This window comes from Tupaia chinensis, unplaced genomic scaffold, assembly GCF_000334495.1.
Source record: "Tupaia chinensis unplaced genomic scaffold, TupChi_1.0 Scaffold143886_1, whole genome shotgun sequence".
In the NCBI taxonomy this organism is placed as follows: domain Eukaryota; kingdom Metazoa; phylum Chordata; class Mammalia; order Scandentia; family Tupaiidae; genus Tupaia; species Tupaia belangeri.
Window position 1 is genome coordinate 740,302 of NW_006203737.1, and position 17,521 is coordinate 757,822.

General features: G+C 37.6%; 1 protein-coding gene across 1 annotated transcript in view; it reads left to right on the top strand.

The window, feature by feature from the left end:
* LRCH2 (leucine rich repeats and calponin homology domain containing 2) overlaps positions 1-17,521 on the top strand; it is a 155,906-nt gene that overhangs the window by 92,552 nt on the left and 45,833 nt on the right. The window contains 2 exon segments of the mRNA XM_014582870.1: positions 5,891-5,998; positions 17,262-17,327. Of these exon segments, the coding sequence (XP_014438356.1) occupies positions 5,891-5,998; positions 17,262-17,327 (174 nt within the window).

The window sequence follows — 17,521 nt, forward strand, 5'->3', positions numbered from 1 at the left end:
TTTTGCCAGAGAAAGACAGAGAGAGAGAGGGAGAGTGAGAAAGCAAGCCACCAGGTCCGGGACTCAAACCATGGCTGGCCATGTGGGAATTCCAGCACCTTAACCACCGTGCCACCTGCTGGCCCTCAGTTACCTAGTATGTTTAGTTAATTTGTAAATACCTCATCTGTCTATATTCCTCAGTTAAATTCAAAACTATAATATTAAGTTGATTGTAGGATATGCACTATTTTTCCCCCTAAAGTGTAATAATAGTGTTTCTTATGATCTTTCCTGTAAAAGACTGTAACTTCACATGCGTTCCTTCATTTGAGCCATTTTACAGCTTTTCAAAATAGGTAGTATTGACATCATTTTACCAGTAGGGAAACTGAGACCCAGAGTCTCTAAATGTCTGGAAATTGGGTTTTCTGTCTCTCTCTCTCTTTTTAAAGACTTATTTTATTTTATTTCTTCTTATTATTATTATTTTTTTTCCCACATGAGTTCAGCAGAGAAAGAGAGAGATAAAGTGAGAAAGCAAAAGCCACCAGGTCTGACCTTTTGATAGTTCGACGCCTCAACCGCCACGCCACCTGCTGGCCCCATGGTGTTCTGTCTTGATCTAATGTACTTTCCATCTGGTCAGGCTGGTTATGGCAATTTCCAGGGTAGTTAGGTTCATATTTTATTAGACATAATTGTGATTGGGATCTTTCCTATATCATCTGTTGTATGATATGATGGAAGATGACCTACTACATTTTTTTAGTCACTCCTTCAGGTTGCTTCATAATTACAAGAAGGAAGAAAAGAACATTTGAATACCTGCCATGTACTAGAATCTGTGTTACAGACTTTCCTCTGTTTCTCCTTTAATATTCATTAAAATCCTGCAGGATAAATGTTAACCCTGTTTATACAAGTCAGAGAGGTGAGGTTGGAGAACACTTTAAGTTTCCTGCTTAAAACCAAGAGTGAATTATTATTATTTTTTTTCCCACATGAGTTCAGCAGAGAAAGAGAGAGATAAAGTGAGAAAGCAAAAGCCACCAGGTCTGACCTTTTGATAGTTCGACGCCTCAACCGCCACGCCACCTGCTGGCCCCATGGTGTTCTGTCTTGATCTAATGTACTTTCCATCTGGTCAGGCTGGTTATGGCAATTTCCAGGGTAGTTAGGTTCATATTTTATTAGACATAATTGTGATTGGGATCTTTCCTATATCATCTGTTGTATGATATGATGGAAGATGACCTACTACATTTTTTTAGTCACTCCTTCAGGTTGCTTCATAATTACAAGAAGGAAGAAAAGAACATTTGAATACCTGCCATGTACTAGAATCTGTGTTACAGACTTTCCTCTGTTTCTCCTTTAATATTCATTAAAATCCTGCAGGATAAATGTTAACCCTGTTTATACAAGTCAGAGAGGTGAGGTTGGAGAACACTTTAAGTTTCCTGCTTAAAACCAAGAGTGAGCTAGCCACCCATTAGTACCTATCTATGGTGTGAACACAACTCTCACTTATCCCCACACTTTTGTCTGTTCTCTATATTATGTGTCCTTCAAATGACTTCATTGGTAACTTTTTAAAAAGTTTTATTTATTGGGACCAGCAGATGGTGTAATGGTTATGTCACTGGACTCCCACAGTTGACTGTGGTTTGAGTCCCCGATCTGGCAGCTTGCAACTCTCACCAGTTGCCTGTGCGTGTGTGTGTGTGTGTGTGTGTGTGTGTGTATGCACCCCAAATCCCAAGGAGACTGTAGGAGAAGGGATTGCAGCTTAGCCACCCCCCCCCAGGGGTAATTTCTCACTTTCTCTCTGGTGAGCACGCACACACTATAGCAAAAATCTCTTAAAATTTATTATTATTCTAATTTGCTATAGGGCATATGTGCTCACCAGAGAGAGAAAGTAAGAAAGCAAGCAGCCACTAGGTCCAGGACTCTAACTGTTGTCAGTAATGGGGAAGTCCAGTGTTTTAACCACCATGCCACCTGCTGGCCCCTATTGGTAACTTTTTAAGCAGCCATTCATTAATAATCTCTCACATCCTATAAGAAAGTACATTGTTTTGTCTTCTACTCTTTAGATTTCATTCTTCTCTTATTTTCTCACCTGATTTAATAAAGACAGTTGCCTAAACCTTTTTAAAAATAATTATTTAATTTTATTCATCATTATCATCATTCTTGTTATTTAATTTGGACAGAGAGAGACAGAGAGAGTGAGAGAGAGAGGGAAAGTTAGAAAGCAAGTCACCTGGTCCAGGTCTTGAGTTGCAATTATCTGTGAGGCAGTCCAGTGCCTCAACCACAATGCCATCTGCTGGTTCCGACAGTTGCCTAAACTTTTAAGTCAACTGCGGCCTGTAAGATCTGGTAAAGATAAAATAATTCAGGTTTTCATAGTACTTTCGTTGCCATTGCTTCATTGTCAGAATGTGTGTGCACTTGCCAGAGACTGAGAGAGGGAGAGGGAGAAAACACTCCCCTGTGGCATGCAATTCACTCTCCTTTATCCATCCTATTGGGACCTCGGATGTACATGCACACTTGGCTGGCATGTTTTATAAGCTGCTGGGTCAGGACTTGAACCATGTTCAGCTATGTGCAATCCAGCTCCCTTAACCAACAGGCCATGGGGCTGGCCATTTTTAGTATTTGAAAAAATTTTTTAGGACAAGGTCAACTGGCGGCATAGTGGTTAAGGTGCTGGACTCCACATGGCTAAGCACGGTTTGAGTCCTGGACCTGGCGGCTTGGAATTTCCACCAGGGACATGTACATAAGTGCCCAGAATCCTGAGAGGCGAATGGAGGGGGAGAGATTACAGCGTGGCCATCCCCCGTGGGGGAGTGGTTTCTCACTTTCTCTATCTCTCTGGCAAACACACACAATATAGCAAAAATATCTCTCAAAATTTTTTTAAAAAAAAGAGAGAGAGAAAGTGAAAAATCACCCCCCAGGAAATACTGCAACTTTTCAATCCCTTCACCTCCATTCTCCATGAACACATGCCTGGCATGTCTGTCAAGCTGCAGGATCTGGGACTTAAACCATGCAGTCAGCCATGTGGGATCCAGCTGCCTTAACTACCACACCATCAGCTGGCCCGATACTGTTTTATAAATGAGATACTTTCAGAATAAGATGACTAGAGGCGGCTGCCATGGTGGGATCTGGTCCAGCAGGGGATTCACCAGGACTGGGTGAACCGGGAGTACATTGAGATACATCTTGTCGTTCAAGACTTGTGACACTGAAATGAGAAATTGACAGACCTTGAGTGGAGGATAGAATATATTGAAGCACAGGTGACAAAAGGTGAGATTCTCACCTAGAACTACGCCATGCTGCTGCTGGGAGTTGCTTTACAGAACACAGGCCACATAGGAAAGGCCCCAGCGGTCTTCAGCTCCTTCTTTCCTTAAAGAGTAACAGAGCTTATTCTTGTTTTACTTTTTCCAGAAGTGTGGCTTTTGGGGTCTGCTATGTACATCTGGGGTTGTGATGTGGCATGTGGGGACAAGTCCAAGAAATCTTGCAAACATTAGGCATTTTACCTTTTCAGTAACATTTTATAAAACAACTTGTCAGCCTGTTTGAGGCATTCAGAGCTAAATGCCCAGGACTTTGTGAAGGCCCATCTCACCTCTTTCTTTCTTTCTCAGACTTTCTTTAGATCTCATTGCCTCTGCACTGATCCTATAAAAATCTTTTTCACCTCCTCGCCTTTGGTGGGAAGTGGGGAGAAGTCCTGGCTCAGACTCTCATGCCCTGATAAAATGGCTGCCAGAGAATGTTGTTGCTAACTTACCAGTTTCTTGTCATTTGGGAGAGGTCAAGGCCAGCCCCCCACTTGGCTTGAAAGGACATTGTGAGTTTTCTTTCTGTCACTTGGGGCGTCTGTGCCTCCCATGTTTCCCTAATGAACTCCTCAAGTTAAAAAAAAAAAAAATAAGATGACTAAATTTTGGAGAATGATAAAAGTGATATATTTTGGGTCACCAGGTGGTGCAGAGGTTAAGGCTGCTGGTTAATGCAGCTGACTGCGTGGTTTGAGTCCTGGACCTGGTAGCTTGAAAATATACTGAGCAGCCATAACAAACAACAAAGCCCTGGCATTTGATAGAAAGTGGACGGACATGGAAGATTTGTTGCTGAGTGAAGCAAGTCAGGCTATGAAAGAGAGACATTGTATATCCGCACTCTATGGTAGAGACTGAAAGACTGGAGGACAGAAAAGCATTGAAAATTGTTATGGACACTGGGGACAAAGTGGAAGAAGAGTGGGAGAGGGGAAAAGTGCAGGGAGGAAAATTAGGGAAAATATCGAGAAGACATCTGGGACACAGATATGGTTTGTTGCCTGTTGGTGATATCATGTATAATATTCTCAACTCACCTGCTGTGTGATCTATATCATGTTGGGTAAAATCTCTTTACAAATTAAATGATGTATAATGATTGAATGTGTAAATAATGATAAATAATAATAATAATAAATTTAAAAAGAAAACACACTGGGCACATTTACATGCGTGCCCAAAATCCTGAGAAGAGAATGGAGGAGAAGGCATTTCAGTTTGACCATCCCCCCTGGGGGAGTGATATCTCATTTTCCTTCTCTCTCTACCTCTTTCTCTTTGTTTCTCTCCAGCGAGCACACAAACACTCTAGCCGAACTTAGAATCAAGTAATATTTTAATTATTTTCTGGCAAATTCACAAATCTTATTTGAACATGCTTTGTATGTCCTTTATTTAAATATTTTATCTAGAGATCTTGAAAAGTCAAAATGAATAAACTGGTAGAAACAGAATAGTTCTATAATATGAGAAATTTTCCTGATGTTTTATATTTGTCAAGAGAGGCCATACAGAATTCTACAATCTTTATTACACTGAAAGTCAGAGAATATGTTTTGTTAGATTCCTATGGCCATTGTACATTTCAGAAATTAAAAAATGGTCATATACTGATGCTCCTTGATTGACAAGGAGGTTACATCCTGATAAACCCATGATATGTTGAAAATATTATAAGTCAAATGTAATATACCTAATCTAGTGAACATCATAGCTCAGACTAGCCTACCTTTTTTGTAATTTATTTTTTATTTCATTTTCTTTTATACATTCAGTCACATTATTTAGCTTATGAAGTGAATATTCCAACATGTGAACATTTCTCCCTAAGACTAGTGTACCTTAAATGTGCCCAGAATGCTTACATTTGCCTACAGTTGGGCAAAATTATCTAAGACAAAGCCTATTTATAATAAAGTGTTAAGTATGACATTTATTTAATACTCTACTGAAGGTTAGAAACAGATTGTTGATGCATAGGTATTCAAAGTGCCGTTTCTACTGAATGTGAATCGCTTTCACACTATTGTAAGGTCAAACCATTGTAAGCTGGGGACTGTCTCTGCTTAGTTAGCCATTAATTATATTAATATAGCTAGTAGGGGATCAGCAGATGGTGTAATGGCTATGTCGCTAGACTCCCACATAGTTGACCACGGTTCTAGTCCCTGACCCAGTGGCTTAAAACTCATGCTGGGTGCATGTGTATGTGTGCCCAAAATCCTGAGAGGAGAATGGAGAAGGGATTGCTGCGTGATTTCTTGCTTTCTGTCTCTGTCTCTGTCTCCCTGGTGAGCACACGTGCCCTGTAGCAAAAATCTCTCTCTCAAAAAAAGTATAGCTAGTATGTCATGTTTCATACTCAGTATGTTCTTAAATATCCCTTATTTTATATTTTCACATTTTAAATATAAGGATAAATGGATTTTACATTTCACATGGTGTTAGTAATTCAAATGATTTCTATTTCTGGAAACTGACATAACTTATATTCTGCCTTTTTGTATAACCATGTTTGTGTCCCTTTTCAGACTTGAAAAGGAACAGTTACTTACAGAGGAAGAAGAGGATGATTTGAAGGAAGTAACTGACTTGAAGAAAATAGCTGCTCAGTTATTGCAGCAGGAGCAGAAGAACAGGTATTCTTTTCAGTAGCAAGATTCGAATAGGCAAAGTTTATAATAACTAAATCTGATTATTTAAAGATATTAAATAAAGTATATGATGTTTTGAGTAAGCAATAGGAGCCTCTTAAGATATTTGAAGGGACTAACTACTGAAAAATTGTAGGAAATACTGAGGAAAGAAATGTAAAATTACCTATACACCTACCAGAAAATACTCATGATCATATATTTAACATTGCTTGGGTAATTCTTATTCCTATGTGCTAAATTATAAAACAGACTGACTTGTCGATACTCATTTTAACTCACAGAAGTAGTAGTGTAAACATTTTTAAGTACATGTTGTAGGTAAATAGTTTATTTTTTAAAAAACAAATTCTGAATAATTTGAGATATGTGCATACTCTGAGAATCAAGCTGCGTTATATAATGGTTGATTAAATCAGTGTGATGATTTGAGAGTCATAGGTTCACTTTGTTCTGTTTCTCGGTCAAGAACCATTTATCTGGTTAGACTTTCTCCAAATGTGTTGACAATGAGGAGGACATTGTGTGAATGAGTTTAAAGTCAATGTGAGTCTTTTTTATTTTCTTTTAATTGCCAGAGGGCATGTGTATTCTTCAGAGAGATGGATGAGGATGAGGAGCAAGTGCGGAGGGGTAGCATCCCCATCGAGCTGTAGTCATGTTGCAATTCCTTTTCCTCCATTTTGCTATCCTATTGGGTTTTGGGTCACAAACTCATATGCTACCCAGAGGGTTTTTTAAGCCACCAGGGCTGGGATTTGAACAGTGTGTTTGACCACATGGGATCTGGCTCCCTTAACCACTAGGCCACTGGGTCAGTCTCAGTCCATTTTTAATACAGCAACTGTTATTGCTATTTTCATGTACTGAGAGTACTATATATATAGTTCTGAAATAATGAAGAGGTATCTTTGTTGTTGTTTTGAGAAAATAAAAAGAATAGTTTGGGGGCTGCCCCATAGCTTAGTGGTTAAGGGAGCCAGACCCCACATGACCAATCACAATTAAAATCCTGGCTCCAGTGACTTGGAAAACATACTCGGTTTGGGGTCAGCAGGTGGCATGGTGGCTAAGGGCACTGTACTCCCACATGGCAGACCACGGTTTGAGTCCTGGACCTGGTGGCTTGCTCTCTCACCTTCTCTTTCTCTCTCTGTCTCTGGTCAAAGTAAAAATAAGTAAATAAAGTTAAATAAAATAATTCTTTTTAAAAAAGAAAAGGAAAGAAAAAGAAAAACCTACTGGGTGTGTGCTCTTGTGTGCCTCAAATCCCAACAGGATGGAGAAATGGAGAAGGGATTGTGACGTGGCCATGCCCCATTGGGGAGTGCTTTCTCCCTCTCTCTCTGTCTCTCTCTGGCAAGCACACATACCCTTTGGCAGTTAAAAGAAAGAGGAAAATTTTGGAGCACTTAATATGATTAAGTAATAAGTATTTCACTTATTTGAACTAATACATATTTATGGATAATATGACCATGTTTTGGGAAGTTTCACATTTATTTAAATATGCCTTGAAAGATACCATTAAAACTTATCAAATGATCCAGCCAGCAAGTGATGTGGTGCTTAAGGCACTGGACTTCCACATTGCCAACGCCGGTTCCAAGTCCTGGACCCGACAGCTTACTTTCTCACTTTCTCTCTTTCTCTCTGTATCTGCATGTAAAAATTAAAATAGTAATGATGATGAGTAAAATTAAATAAATAATTCTTTAAAAACTTATCAGATGATAAATATGATATATGTAAGGACCACATTTCTGTTTCTTTCTTTCCTTTTTTTTTTTTTATATACAAGGTATAACCATGTTGCAATCCTCCTGCCTTAGCCTACCTCCTGGGACTAAAGGCACATACCACCACACCCAGCTCTTTTTCAGACAGAGTCTTGCTATGTTGCCTATACCAGCTTCAAATTTTCTATCCTCCTGCTTGAGCATCCTTAGTTGATGGGATTACAGGCATGTGCCACTGCCCTGGCCTTTAGGTTGAGCTGAGAATTTAACTCAACCCTTGAGGGACCACTTCTTAGGAACAGTCTGGGTAATAGCTCATAAACTAAATAGCCACCAGGTATCTTTTTTGTACAACTACTGCATTTATAGATTTAAAAATCTTGGGGCCAGCTGATGGTGTAATGGTTGCGTTGCTTGGACTCCCACATGGCCAACTGTGGTTCGAGTTCCAGACCCAGTGGCTTGAAACATAGGACGCACATGTATTCATGCCAAAAATCCTAAAAAGAGAATGGATTGTGGCATGGCTATTCCCCCAGGGGGTGCATTTCTCACTTTCTGCCTTTCTGTATCCCTCCATCTCTCTGGTGAGTGCACTCTTCCTACAGCAAAAATCTAGCTTAAAAAAAAGAAAAAAGAAAACTTACTAGGAAATCACAGATCTTTATCCCTTCTCTATCTAATCTAGCTTCATTCTCAGTGTGCATTTTTTCTCTATCATAATTTTCCATCAGCCTTTTCTGTGATGTTTCTTCTCTAAATATTTCCTATGTTTCATTTATCTCCGGCCTTTTTTAATAGATTAAACTTAGAAGATGGTGTGTGTTTTCCTCCTCCTAATATAGTCTAAGTATTGATCGTGCCTGTGATTTAAGGGAGTTGATGAAGTAAGTCACCACTTAGTGTGTGGAGCTTCAAAAAAATAGTTGAATTTCTATCTCCACTACCTAATAAGTGAAAGAGTTGTATTTATCATTATGGAAAGAGAATATTGATTTCTTTTAATAACCTAAAGTGATATATAATTTTCATAGTATCATGAATAGCATTTTACATCATTTTAGATTTTAACATTGCCATATATTTTTATATTTTCTATTTTTACTATTATCATGTTAGTTTGTCATCTACCCTTGTGAGTTAAATTACTCTTTCAATCCCAGATACAACATCAATGGACTAGTTAACATTTATAGGTTTTGTTTTGTAGTAGTTTTGTTGCAATCAATACAAAAGAGCACCTACACTGTGCCTTCTTGCATGTACTCATGTTCAGTAATACTGTTATTGGTTAATTGGTTGGTTGAAAATTAAATTTAGAGCTAATAAGAACCATTAATTTAGTTAAAAATTATGTGTTCATCCTAAATATCTTCTGTTACCCTTCAAGGTATATCCAAAAGTCATTTTCATATTTCTCTGATTCTTTGCTTTTTTATCCTTTTCAGATATTAGCACATATGAATATAAGAACTTTTTAAATGAAGTATTTTTAATATGCAGTGACATTAATGTTATTATGATTATGTCTTTTTTAAAAAATTATTTCATGAGAGAGAGACAAGACCTCCAACAGGGTCTTGACATTGCAACTCACCCCTAGCTTTCAACCAACCCTAAATAATGGACACATTAGGGAGATCTTCAGACTTGAACCAAAAACCTTCCCATGTGGGATTTCCTCCTAGGGCATAGTGTTTTACTGTTGGCTTCTGCCTGGCCCCAGTTATGTCTGATTTTTGAAGGCAGTAAAATATAATAATCTGGTCATAAAGTAAAGAGCATACTTTAATTTAAAAATTTATGATCTAGGGACCAGCAGTTGGTGTAATGGCTATGTGGTTGGACTCCCATATAGTCGACTGTGGTTCGAGTCCTGGACCTGGTGGCTTAAACTCAAGCCAAGTGCATGTGCATGCGTGCCCAAGATCCTGAGAGGAGAATGGAGGAGAAGGGATTGTGGCGTGGACATCGCGCCAGAGGTTGATTTCTTGCTTTCTGTCTCTCTGTTTCTATCTTTCTCGCAAGCGCACACGCCCTATAGCAAAAACAAAACAAAACAAAACAAAACAAAGAAACAAAAAAACTCTCAAAAAAATTTATGGTCTATAGAGAATTTATATTAGATCCCTCGCCAGTTGAACTTAATTTTCTGGTTGAACTTAACTGGATCTCAGGGTTTTTTTACACTGACTATAGTAGTTTTCCCATTAAATGATCTCTTTTCTCTTTTTAAAATATGTTGTTGCCCAGCTCTCTTAGAGGTAGATAATTACAATTTTTTGTTTACTGTCACAATGCTTGAATTTGAGAGCAAAAACAAAACAAAACAAATAATAATTCTGTGTAGGGATATATACAGCAGTAGATTTTATTTAAGTCCCACCTCCTCTGGCTGTAGATTTTCTTTTTCATAGTATGTTATTGTTTCATATTTCAATTTTGTTAGTGAAGAACATCAAATCTTATTTAAAATTGAAGTCCAGGAGTTGTAACATTTTTCTTTAGGTTTTAACACAATAATTATGATTTGTTTGTTTTTCGTTAGTCTTGATTAAAAATAATTTGTCTGGATTAAGATTACCCATGCATATTAGAAAATACCACCCCAAATTTCTGCTTTAACTATAACTATTTAACTGTTATTTATTTATTTATTTATTTATTTATTTATTTTAAAGAACCATTTGTAGCTCATAAGCCATAAAGAACATGGTAGTTGGCCAGTTTGGGCTGGGTTCTAGTTTGCTGCCCTCTTCCGGGACGCAAACCGCAGTCGACTACGTGGGAGTCCTGGGACATAGCCATTATGCTAACTGCTGGTTCCTACTATTTAGCTCTTCTTTAGCTTGCTGTTAGTTGAGAGTGAGTTAAGTGTTGGTTCTCAGCTAAAAGAAACCATGCCTATACTCGAAAACTAAGTTTATACTGGTAATTGGTGGATGAAACTCTCCTAAATTTTGCACAGAATTATTAATCAAAAAGGGTGAGAAGAGATCCACAAGTAAACCATCAAATTAAATACCTTGTAAGGGTACAGAGCCTGAAGCTTGGTTATTAAAACTGTCTTTTTTTTTGTCTAATTAAGATGTGTGCATTAAGCTGCTTCGTTGATAGTTTATAACCGAATTTTTAAAAATACTAATCTTTGTTGCTGCCTATCCAAATTTTGATTATTTATACTTGTATCAGAGTGTATTGAAGTTGATCAGACTTTGATCAGACTTTGACTATATTGAAATAGCTATTCAACAAGTCCAAATTTTACCTTCAGTGTAAGTTGGGAAGTTAAAATAAAAACAAAAACTAGTCTTTAAAAAAATCAATCTTGTTACCTAACTCAAATCAGGCTTGTTTGCCCAAGCGCTATAAAACCAAACCATAGGTGCAATGTGTGATGAAGGAAAGTACAGCTTTATTGCAAAGCGCAAAGCAAGGGGAGCTGGCAGCTCATGCTGAAAAGACCAGTTCTCCCCGAAGTGTTCTCTACATGCCTTTTAAATAGGGCAAAATTAGGGGCAGGGGTCTCAGTTACATGATCAGTTCAATAAGTCCTGATCATTGTGGGCATTTTTGTTTGGTGAGGCCTTAGATAATCACATTTCTGTTCAGGTTTCTGAGCCATTCAGTCTGGGGTCTTTGCCAGCAGTTTCCAACCCACAAAACATCTTACATACTGAAATTAAAACCTTAGCTTTTCTGTGAGAGTTTCAGAAGGCTAATGGTCCTTATTCATGACCAATGTTGTTTCATTATCATAACCAAAAGCTAAAGTCTTTCCCCTTACTCTGAGCCATTATGATATAAATGGACCTTGTATTCCAAGAACCTTAGAAAATGCACTTTACTTTTAGTTCAGCCTTTATTAATTTTCAGTTTGGGAAATTATTGTTCTTTAACAGAAGAGGAAACTAAGGATCCATCCCTCTTTGTGTGTGTGTGTGGGGGGGCTGCTCGGTTTCAGTATCTTAAATTAATGTTGCAAGATGAAAAAATTCTACAGATTTGCTCTAAAATGTTGTGCCTGTAGTTAACAGTTTGTATTAAGCACTTAAAGATTTGTTAAGAGCTCTAATGCTCAGTATTATAGGGATAAAGGAATCCACTCTCTGAGATTTGCTGAAAATCACTGACAATATATCAGCAGACTAATGGATAAAGGGCACGCAGCTTTATTTTAACATCTACGCCTGCATATGGGAACCATACAAAGTGTGACTCGAAAAGGCTGAATAACAAAAGGTTTTCGCTTTATAGGACAGGGGAGGTTTGCAGTTAAACTAAGAAAGTGGGAAGGGAGGGTGCAAAGAATCTTGTCTTTCTGGGCCAGATGTCATTCCTTTAATTTCCTTCTTCCTGTTTTGAGAAATGTAAAGGAGTAGCATCAGAAACATTAGCTTGACCTGTTCCTCATTTTACTGATGTGAATAAATGTCTTTTTTTTTTTTTTTAAGATTAGCTTTTTTAAAAACTTAACTCTTGTTTTTGCAGAATCTCTGGATAGTTATCACAAAATAGGTGGCATATTTTGGCTCCCCACAGTATTCATAGCACGATAAAATAATTTTTTTTGAAGAGCATGTTTTTTAGAGTAGAAGAAAAATCAAGGAGAGAACCTGAAAATAAAATTATAATATTGGAATATTCTCAATTGGAGAATAAGAGGAAAGAAATTTTATTTGTAAAAAAAAAAAAAGAGAAAAAAAAATGTTGGCCCCTTGAATAATTGAGCCAATTCTTCAAATTTCATCAGTTCTACTCATGTATGCAGTGTTATTAGCGAAGCAGTCACTGCTCTTTTTCTTATATTGATTTTATGATTATGTAGTTTAATAAGCAGATGTTTAGATGGCTTCTTAAAATTTGTTTGGTTATCCTAAAGTAAGGATTAAAGTTGAGATCAGAAGTCTGACTGCTTTTTCCTATTTCCAGGATCCTTTCCAGAGAGCCTGGAGGGAGCCCAGGAACATTAACAGACCATTTTGATCTCTTACTACTTCCTGGACTCTTACTACTTCCTGTCCCAGCATAGTATCTTTGTGATGTAGATTAAGCCTCCTCATCTCTGTTAAAGTACATTCTTTTGCCGATCTCTGCAAACCTTCCTTTACCAAATCACCAACCTAAAAACTGTAAAACCAACCTGTAACCTACAAGCTCCGCCTTCCACATGTCCTGCCTTTTTGAGCCATACCAATGGAAAAATTCTTCATTAAATTTCAATCTTTGACTCTTGCTATCAAAACCAAATAAAAGGAGCCCCCATATCTGAGCACCCTGAGAAAGACATACTTTCCTCTCTCTGGGCCAAGCACTCAGTTTCATATTTAGAAATAAACTGCATTAAGGGACCAGCAGATGGTGTAGTGATTATGTCACTGGATGCTCACGTATTTGACTGTGGTTCAAGGCCTGGACCTGGCAGTTTAAAACTCACGCCAGATGCAAGTGCTTGCATGCCCAAAATCCTGAGGGGAGAATGGAGAAGGGAGTGTGGCATGGCCATTCCCCCTGTGGAGTGATTTCTCGCTTTCTATCTCTCTCTGTCTCTCTAGCAAGTCCATGCGCCCTATAGTAAAAATCTCTAAAGAAATAGGGACCAGCAGATGGCATAATGGCTATGTTGCTGAACTCCCAAGTAGTTGACTGCAGTTCGAGTCCTGGACCTAGTGGCTAAAACTTACACTGGGCGCGTGTGTGTGCGTGTCCAAGATCCCAAGAGGAGAAAGGGTGAGAAGGGATTGCGGCATGGCCATCCCCCCTGAGGGATGATTTCTCGCTTTCTGTCTTTCTGGTGAGCACATGCGCCCTATAGCAAAAACCTCTCCAAAAAAGAAAAACGAAACTGCATTATTGTTTTTCTAGTGTTGGTTATTTCCCATGGACAAAGTATATGTGAGTTTTTGTAATAAATTACCTCAGTTGACTGGTTCCCTTTGCATGTCCATTTTGGCTAACTTTTGTTTTTAGGTTTTTGCTATAGGACATGTGTGCTCACTGGAGTCAAAGCCAAGAGAGACAGAAAGCAAGAAATTACCCTGGAGGGTGATGGCCATGCTGCAGTCCCTTCTCCTTTGTTCTCTTCTTGGGATTTTGGAAGCACATGTATGTGCCCAGTGTGAGTTTTAAACAGCCAGATCCATGGCTCAAACCACGGTCAGCTATGTGGAAGACCAGTGACGTAACCGTGACACCATATTCTGGTCTCCATTTTGGCTAACTTTGTAGTATTTTCTGTTACACCTTCCTTTTTATTTATTTATTTATTTATTTATTTATTTATTTATTTATTGAGGGGTTTTTGCTATAGGGCATCTATGCTCACTGGAGAGACAGAGAGAGAGAACACAAGAAATCACTTCCCCGGGGATATGGCCATGCCACAAACCCTTCTCCATTCTCTTCTTGGGATCTTGGGCATGCACACACATGTGCCTGGCATGAGTTTTAATCTGTCAGGTCCAGGACTCAGACCCGGGTCAACTACATGGGAGTCTAACGATATAACCGTTATGCCACCTGCTGATCCCTCCTTTTAATATTTTATTGGCTTTTAGGTGTGTCCTAAGGGATTTTCTTGATGTGGAAAGGTGTGCTTCTGAGAAGTATGTGATATAGCTAAATAATAAAAACCAATGAAAAGTTAGAATTAAGGTGTAATTGGGGGCTGGCAGGTGGTGTGGTGGTTAAGGGCGCTGGACTCCCACATGGCTGACCACAGTTCGAGTCCTGGACCTGGTGGCTTGTTTTCTCACTTTCCCTTTCTCTCTCTGTCTCTCTCACTCTGTCCCTCTCTGGTCAAATTAAAATAAATAAATAAATAAAGTTAAATACAATAGTTCTTTTTTTAAAAAAATAATTAAGGTGTAATTAAGGAAAGCAAAATCAGATTTTGGGAACTTTATTCTTTTGGTTCTGCAGTATAGAAATTATACATTATCTGTTTTGTGTGATTTTTACCTGATCATATGAACATGACAATTTGAGGAACCTCATATTAATAATAATTCTTAATTCTGTCTAGCTTGTTGTTTCTAATTAAATAGTCCTTTCAACCCTTGATATCTATCCTTTCTTGCATTTCTGCTGTCTTTACTAATGACTTCCTTGTCCTCTCCACTAACATCTTATTCTCCTGTCTCTTGATTTGGTTCATGTACATGAAATGTGAATACAGCTGGAGGCCTCTAACTTACGGAGCATCAGTGAGTGATAAACTCTTCCAGAGGTCCAGAGCAGTAGGCCGTGCATCACGGTATCTAGAGCTTGTGGAAGCCTAAAGTATTAAGGGGCCAGGTGGTCATAGATGAATTATGTAGTCTTTTACTTAAAATAAATACTGGTAACAGGATTAAAGAAGTGTGTTAGTCATCTAGAATAGATGTTTAATTTAAATAAACAATTAATTATTGGGGCCAACAGGTGACAGGGTGGTTAAGATCCTGGATTCCCACATGGCTGACCACTGTTCATTTCCAGGCCAGGTGGCTTGAAATATCACACCGGGCGTGTGTGTGCGCATCTGTCCACAATCCTTAGGAGAATAGAGAAGAAGGGATTGTGTGTGGTCATGTTCCCTGGCCAAGTGATTTCTCACTTTCCCTCTCTCCAGGGAGTGCACCCACCCTATTGGCAAAAAACTTTTCATTAAAAAAATAATAATAAAAAATAAAGATGATTGTTTTGACTTTGAGTATTACTCTAAAACAAAATATCAACTTACATAGCAAAATTTTACCTAAGTGAATTCTTAAGTATTATGCATAAAATTTATTTTATAGGTTTGTAAGTGGATCTCAACTTTTTTTCCCCTTCTGTTTCAGTGTGACTCATACATGCCAATAATCACAGTGCTAGTGAGGGCGGTGTGGGGAGAATCATACTTTTCCTAAGGGAAGGGCATGGCGACCTGGCTTTCCTCCCCCTGCAATCATTCTGACATTTCTTTGAGTACAGTAGTTATTGCCATGCTGCCCTTTTAAAAATTTTTAATTTAATTAATTCTATTTATTTATTTATTTTAATTTGATCAGAGAGAGACACTGTGTGAGAGAGACAGAGGGAAAGTGAGAAAGCAAGCTGCCAGGTCCGAGACTCAAACCCCAGTTGGCCATGTGGGAGTCCAGTGCCCTTAACCACCACACCACCTGCTGGCCCCACCATATTGCCTTTTTAAAAATCACTCTTTTAAAATATATATTTTACTCATAGTCTTAGATATTTTCTTTCTTTAATTTTTCTGCCTTTGGAGATTGAAGGCAATATTAATATATTCCCATAGAAAGAGGAATAAAAGTGTCCTTAATTCTGAAGTTGTTTATCCCCAAATTACACTGATTTGCATATGGTTCTCGTACTTTGCACCTCATTGTGACTTCCTCCTGGTCAAGCTGTACTAATCCAGGGTGGTATGGAAGCCTGCATTGTTTATGGTAACTATATTTTTGTAATTACCAATGTATTATTCTTACTCATGATGTATTTTGTTAGTCAATGTGTACCTTTTATTTAAAATTGTTTTCTGTATTCTTTTTAAGTTTTTATTTGAAGATTTTAGTTTGAATAAAAGGCAGACATTTTACTTCTTATAACACTAAATTTTAGAATTGAAAATAAGTGGGGCCAGCAGATGGTGTCATGATTACGTCGCTGGACTCCCACATGGCCGACCATAATTCAAGTCCTGGACCCAGTGGCTTGAAAATCACTTTGGGCAGGAGAAGGGACTGCTTCGTGGCCATCTCTCCGGGGGCGGAGGAGGGGATGATTTCTCACTTTCCTGCTCACTCTCTGTCTCTGTCTCTCTCTCTCTTTCTGGTGAGCTCATATGCCCTAAGACAAAAAACCTCAAAAAAAAAAATTGAAAATAAAGTTACATTTAGATCTATAGTAATATTATCAACTCTTAAGTATGTATAGTTATTTATGTTAAAGAAAGTTAATAATTCAATCACTTTTATTTTGAGATTAATAATTAGTACTATATGGAATTATGGACAAATAATTCGCTTGTAGTGATTCATCATTTTTTGTTTTTCTTCTTTGGTTTTCTTTGAATACAGTTTCATTCGATTATTAAAAATTTAAGAAACTTATGTTTTGGGTTTTTTTAAGAGCTAAACTAGAATTAGTTTACTGTTTGGCCTTTGGCAAAATTACAATGTATTACATCAACATGCATCATATTATTTGTTAAACTAAAAACTCAATCTGTATCTCTTTATCTTCTGTCTTAACAGTTAGATATACACAGAACAATAATAGCATGACTAGAAAATAAATACCTAAACCTTGAGAAAGGGCTTATAAAAAAACACATTGAAGAGTTGCTTACCTTCATATTCCTTCATAACTAGTACACTTATGGGTATCTAAATTATTTTTAAAAATTGTTTCCTTGCAAAGAACTTAGTGGGCCAGAAACAGTTTATTTTAGAGATATTTTATATTATATGCATATAATATTTTCTTCAATGCATTTTGTACTTAATGTATTGATTTACTTCTAGGATTCTCAATCATTCAACTTCTGTCATGAGAAACAAGCTGAAACAAAGTGTGGAATGCGAAAAAAGGTATAAAACTATCTTAGTTCTTATATTTAACATTTCATAATGTGGCTTGATCATCTGACAGTGATGTTTCCATCACAGAATAAATAATATAGATTTAATATAACTAAAGTTAAAGGGGAAATGTATTACAGCATAAATTAAATTTATTTTTTAAATTTACTTTGGATATAAACAAAATAAAAATACTGGTTTGA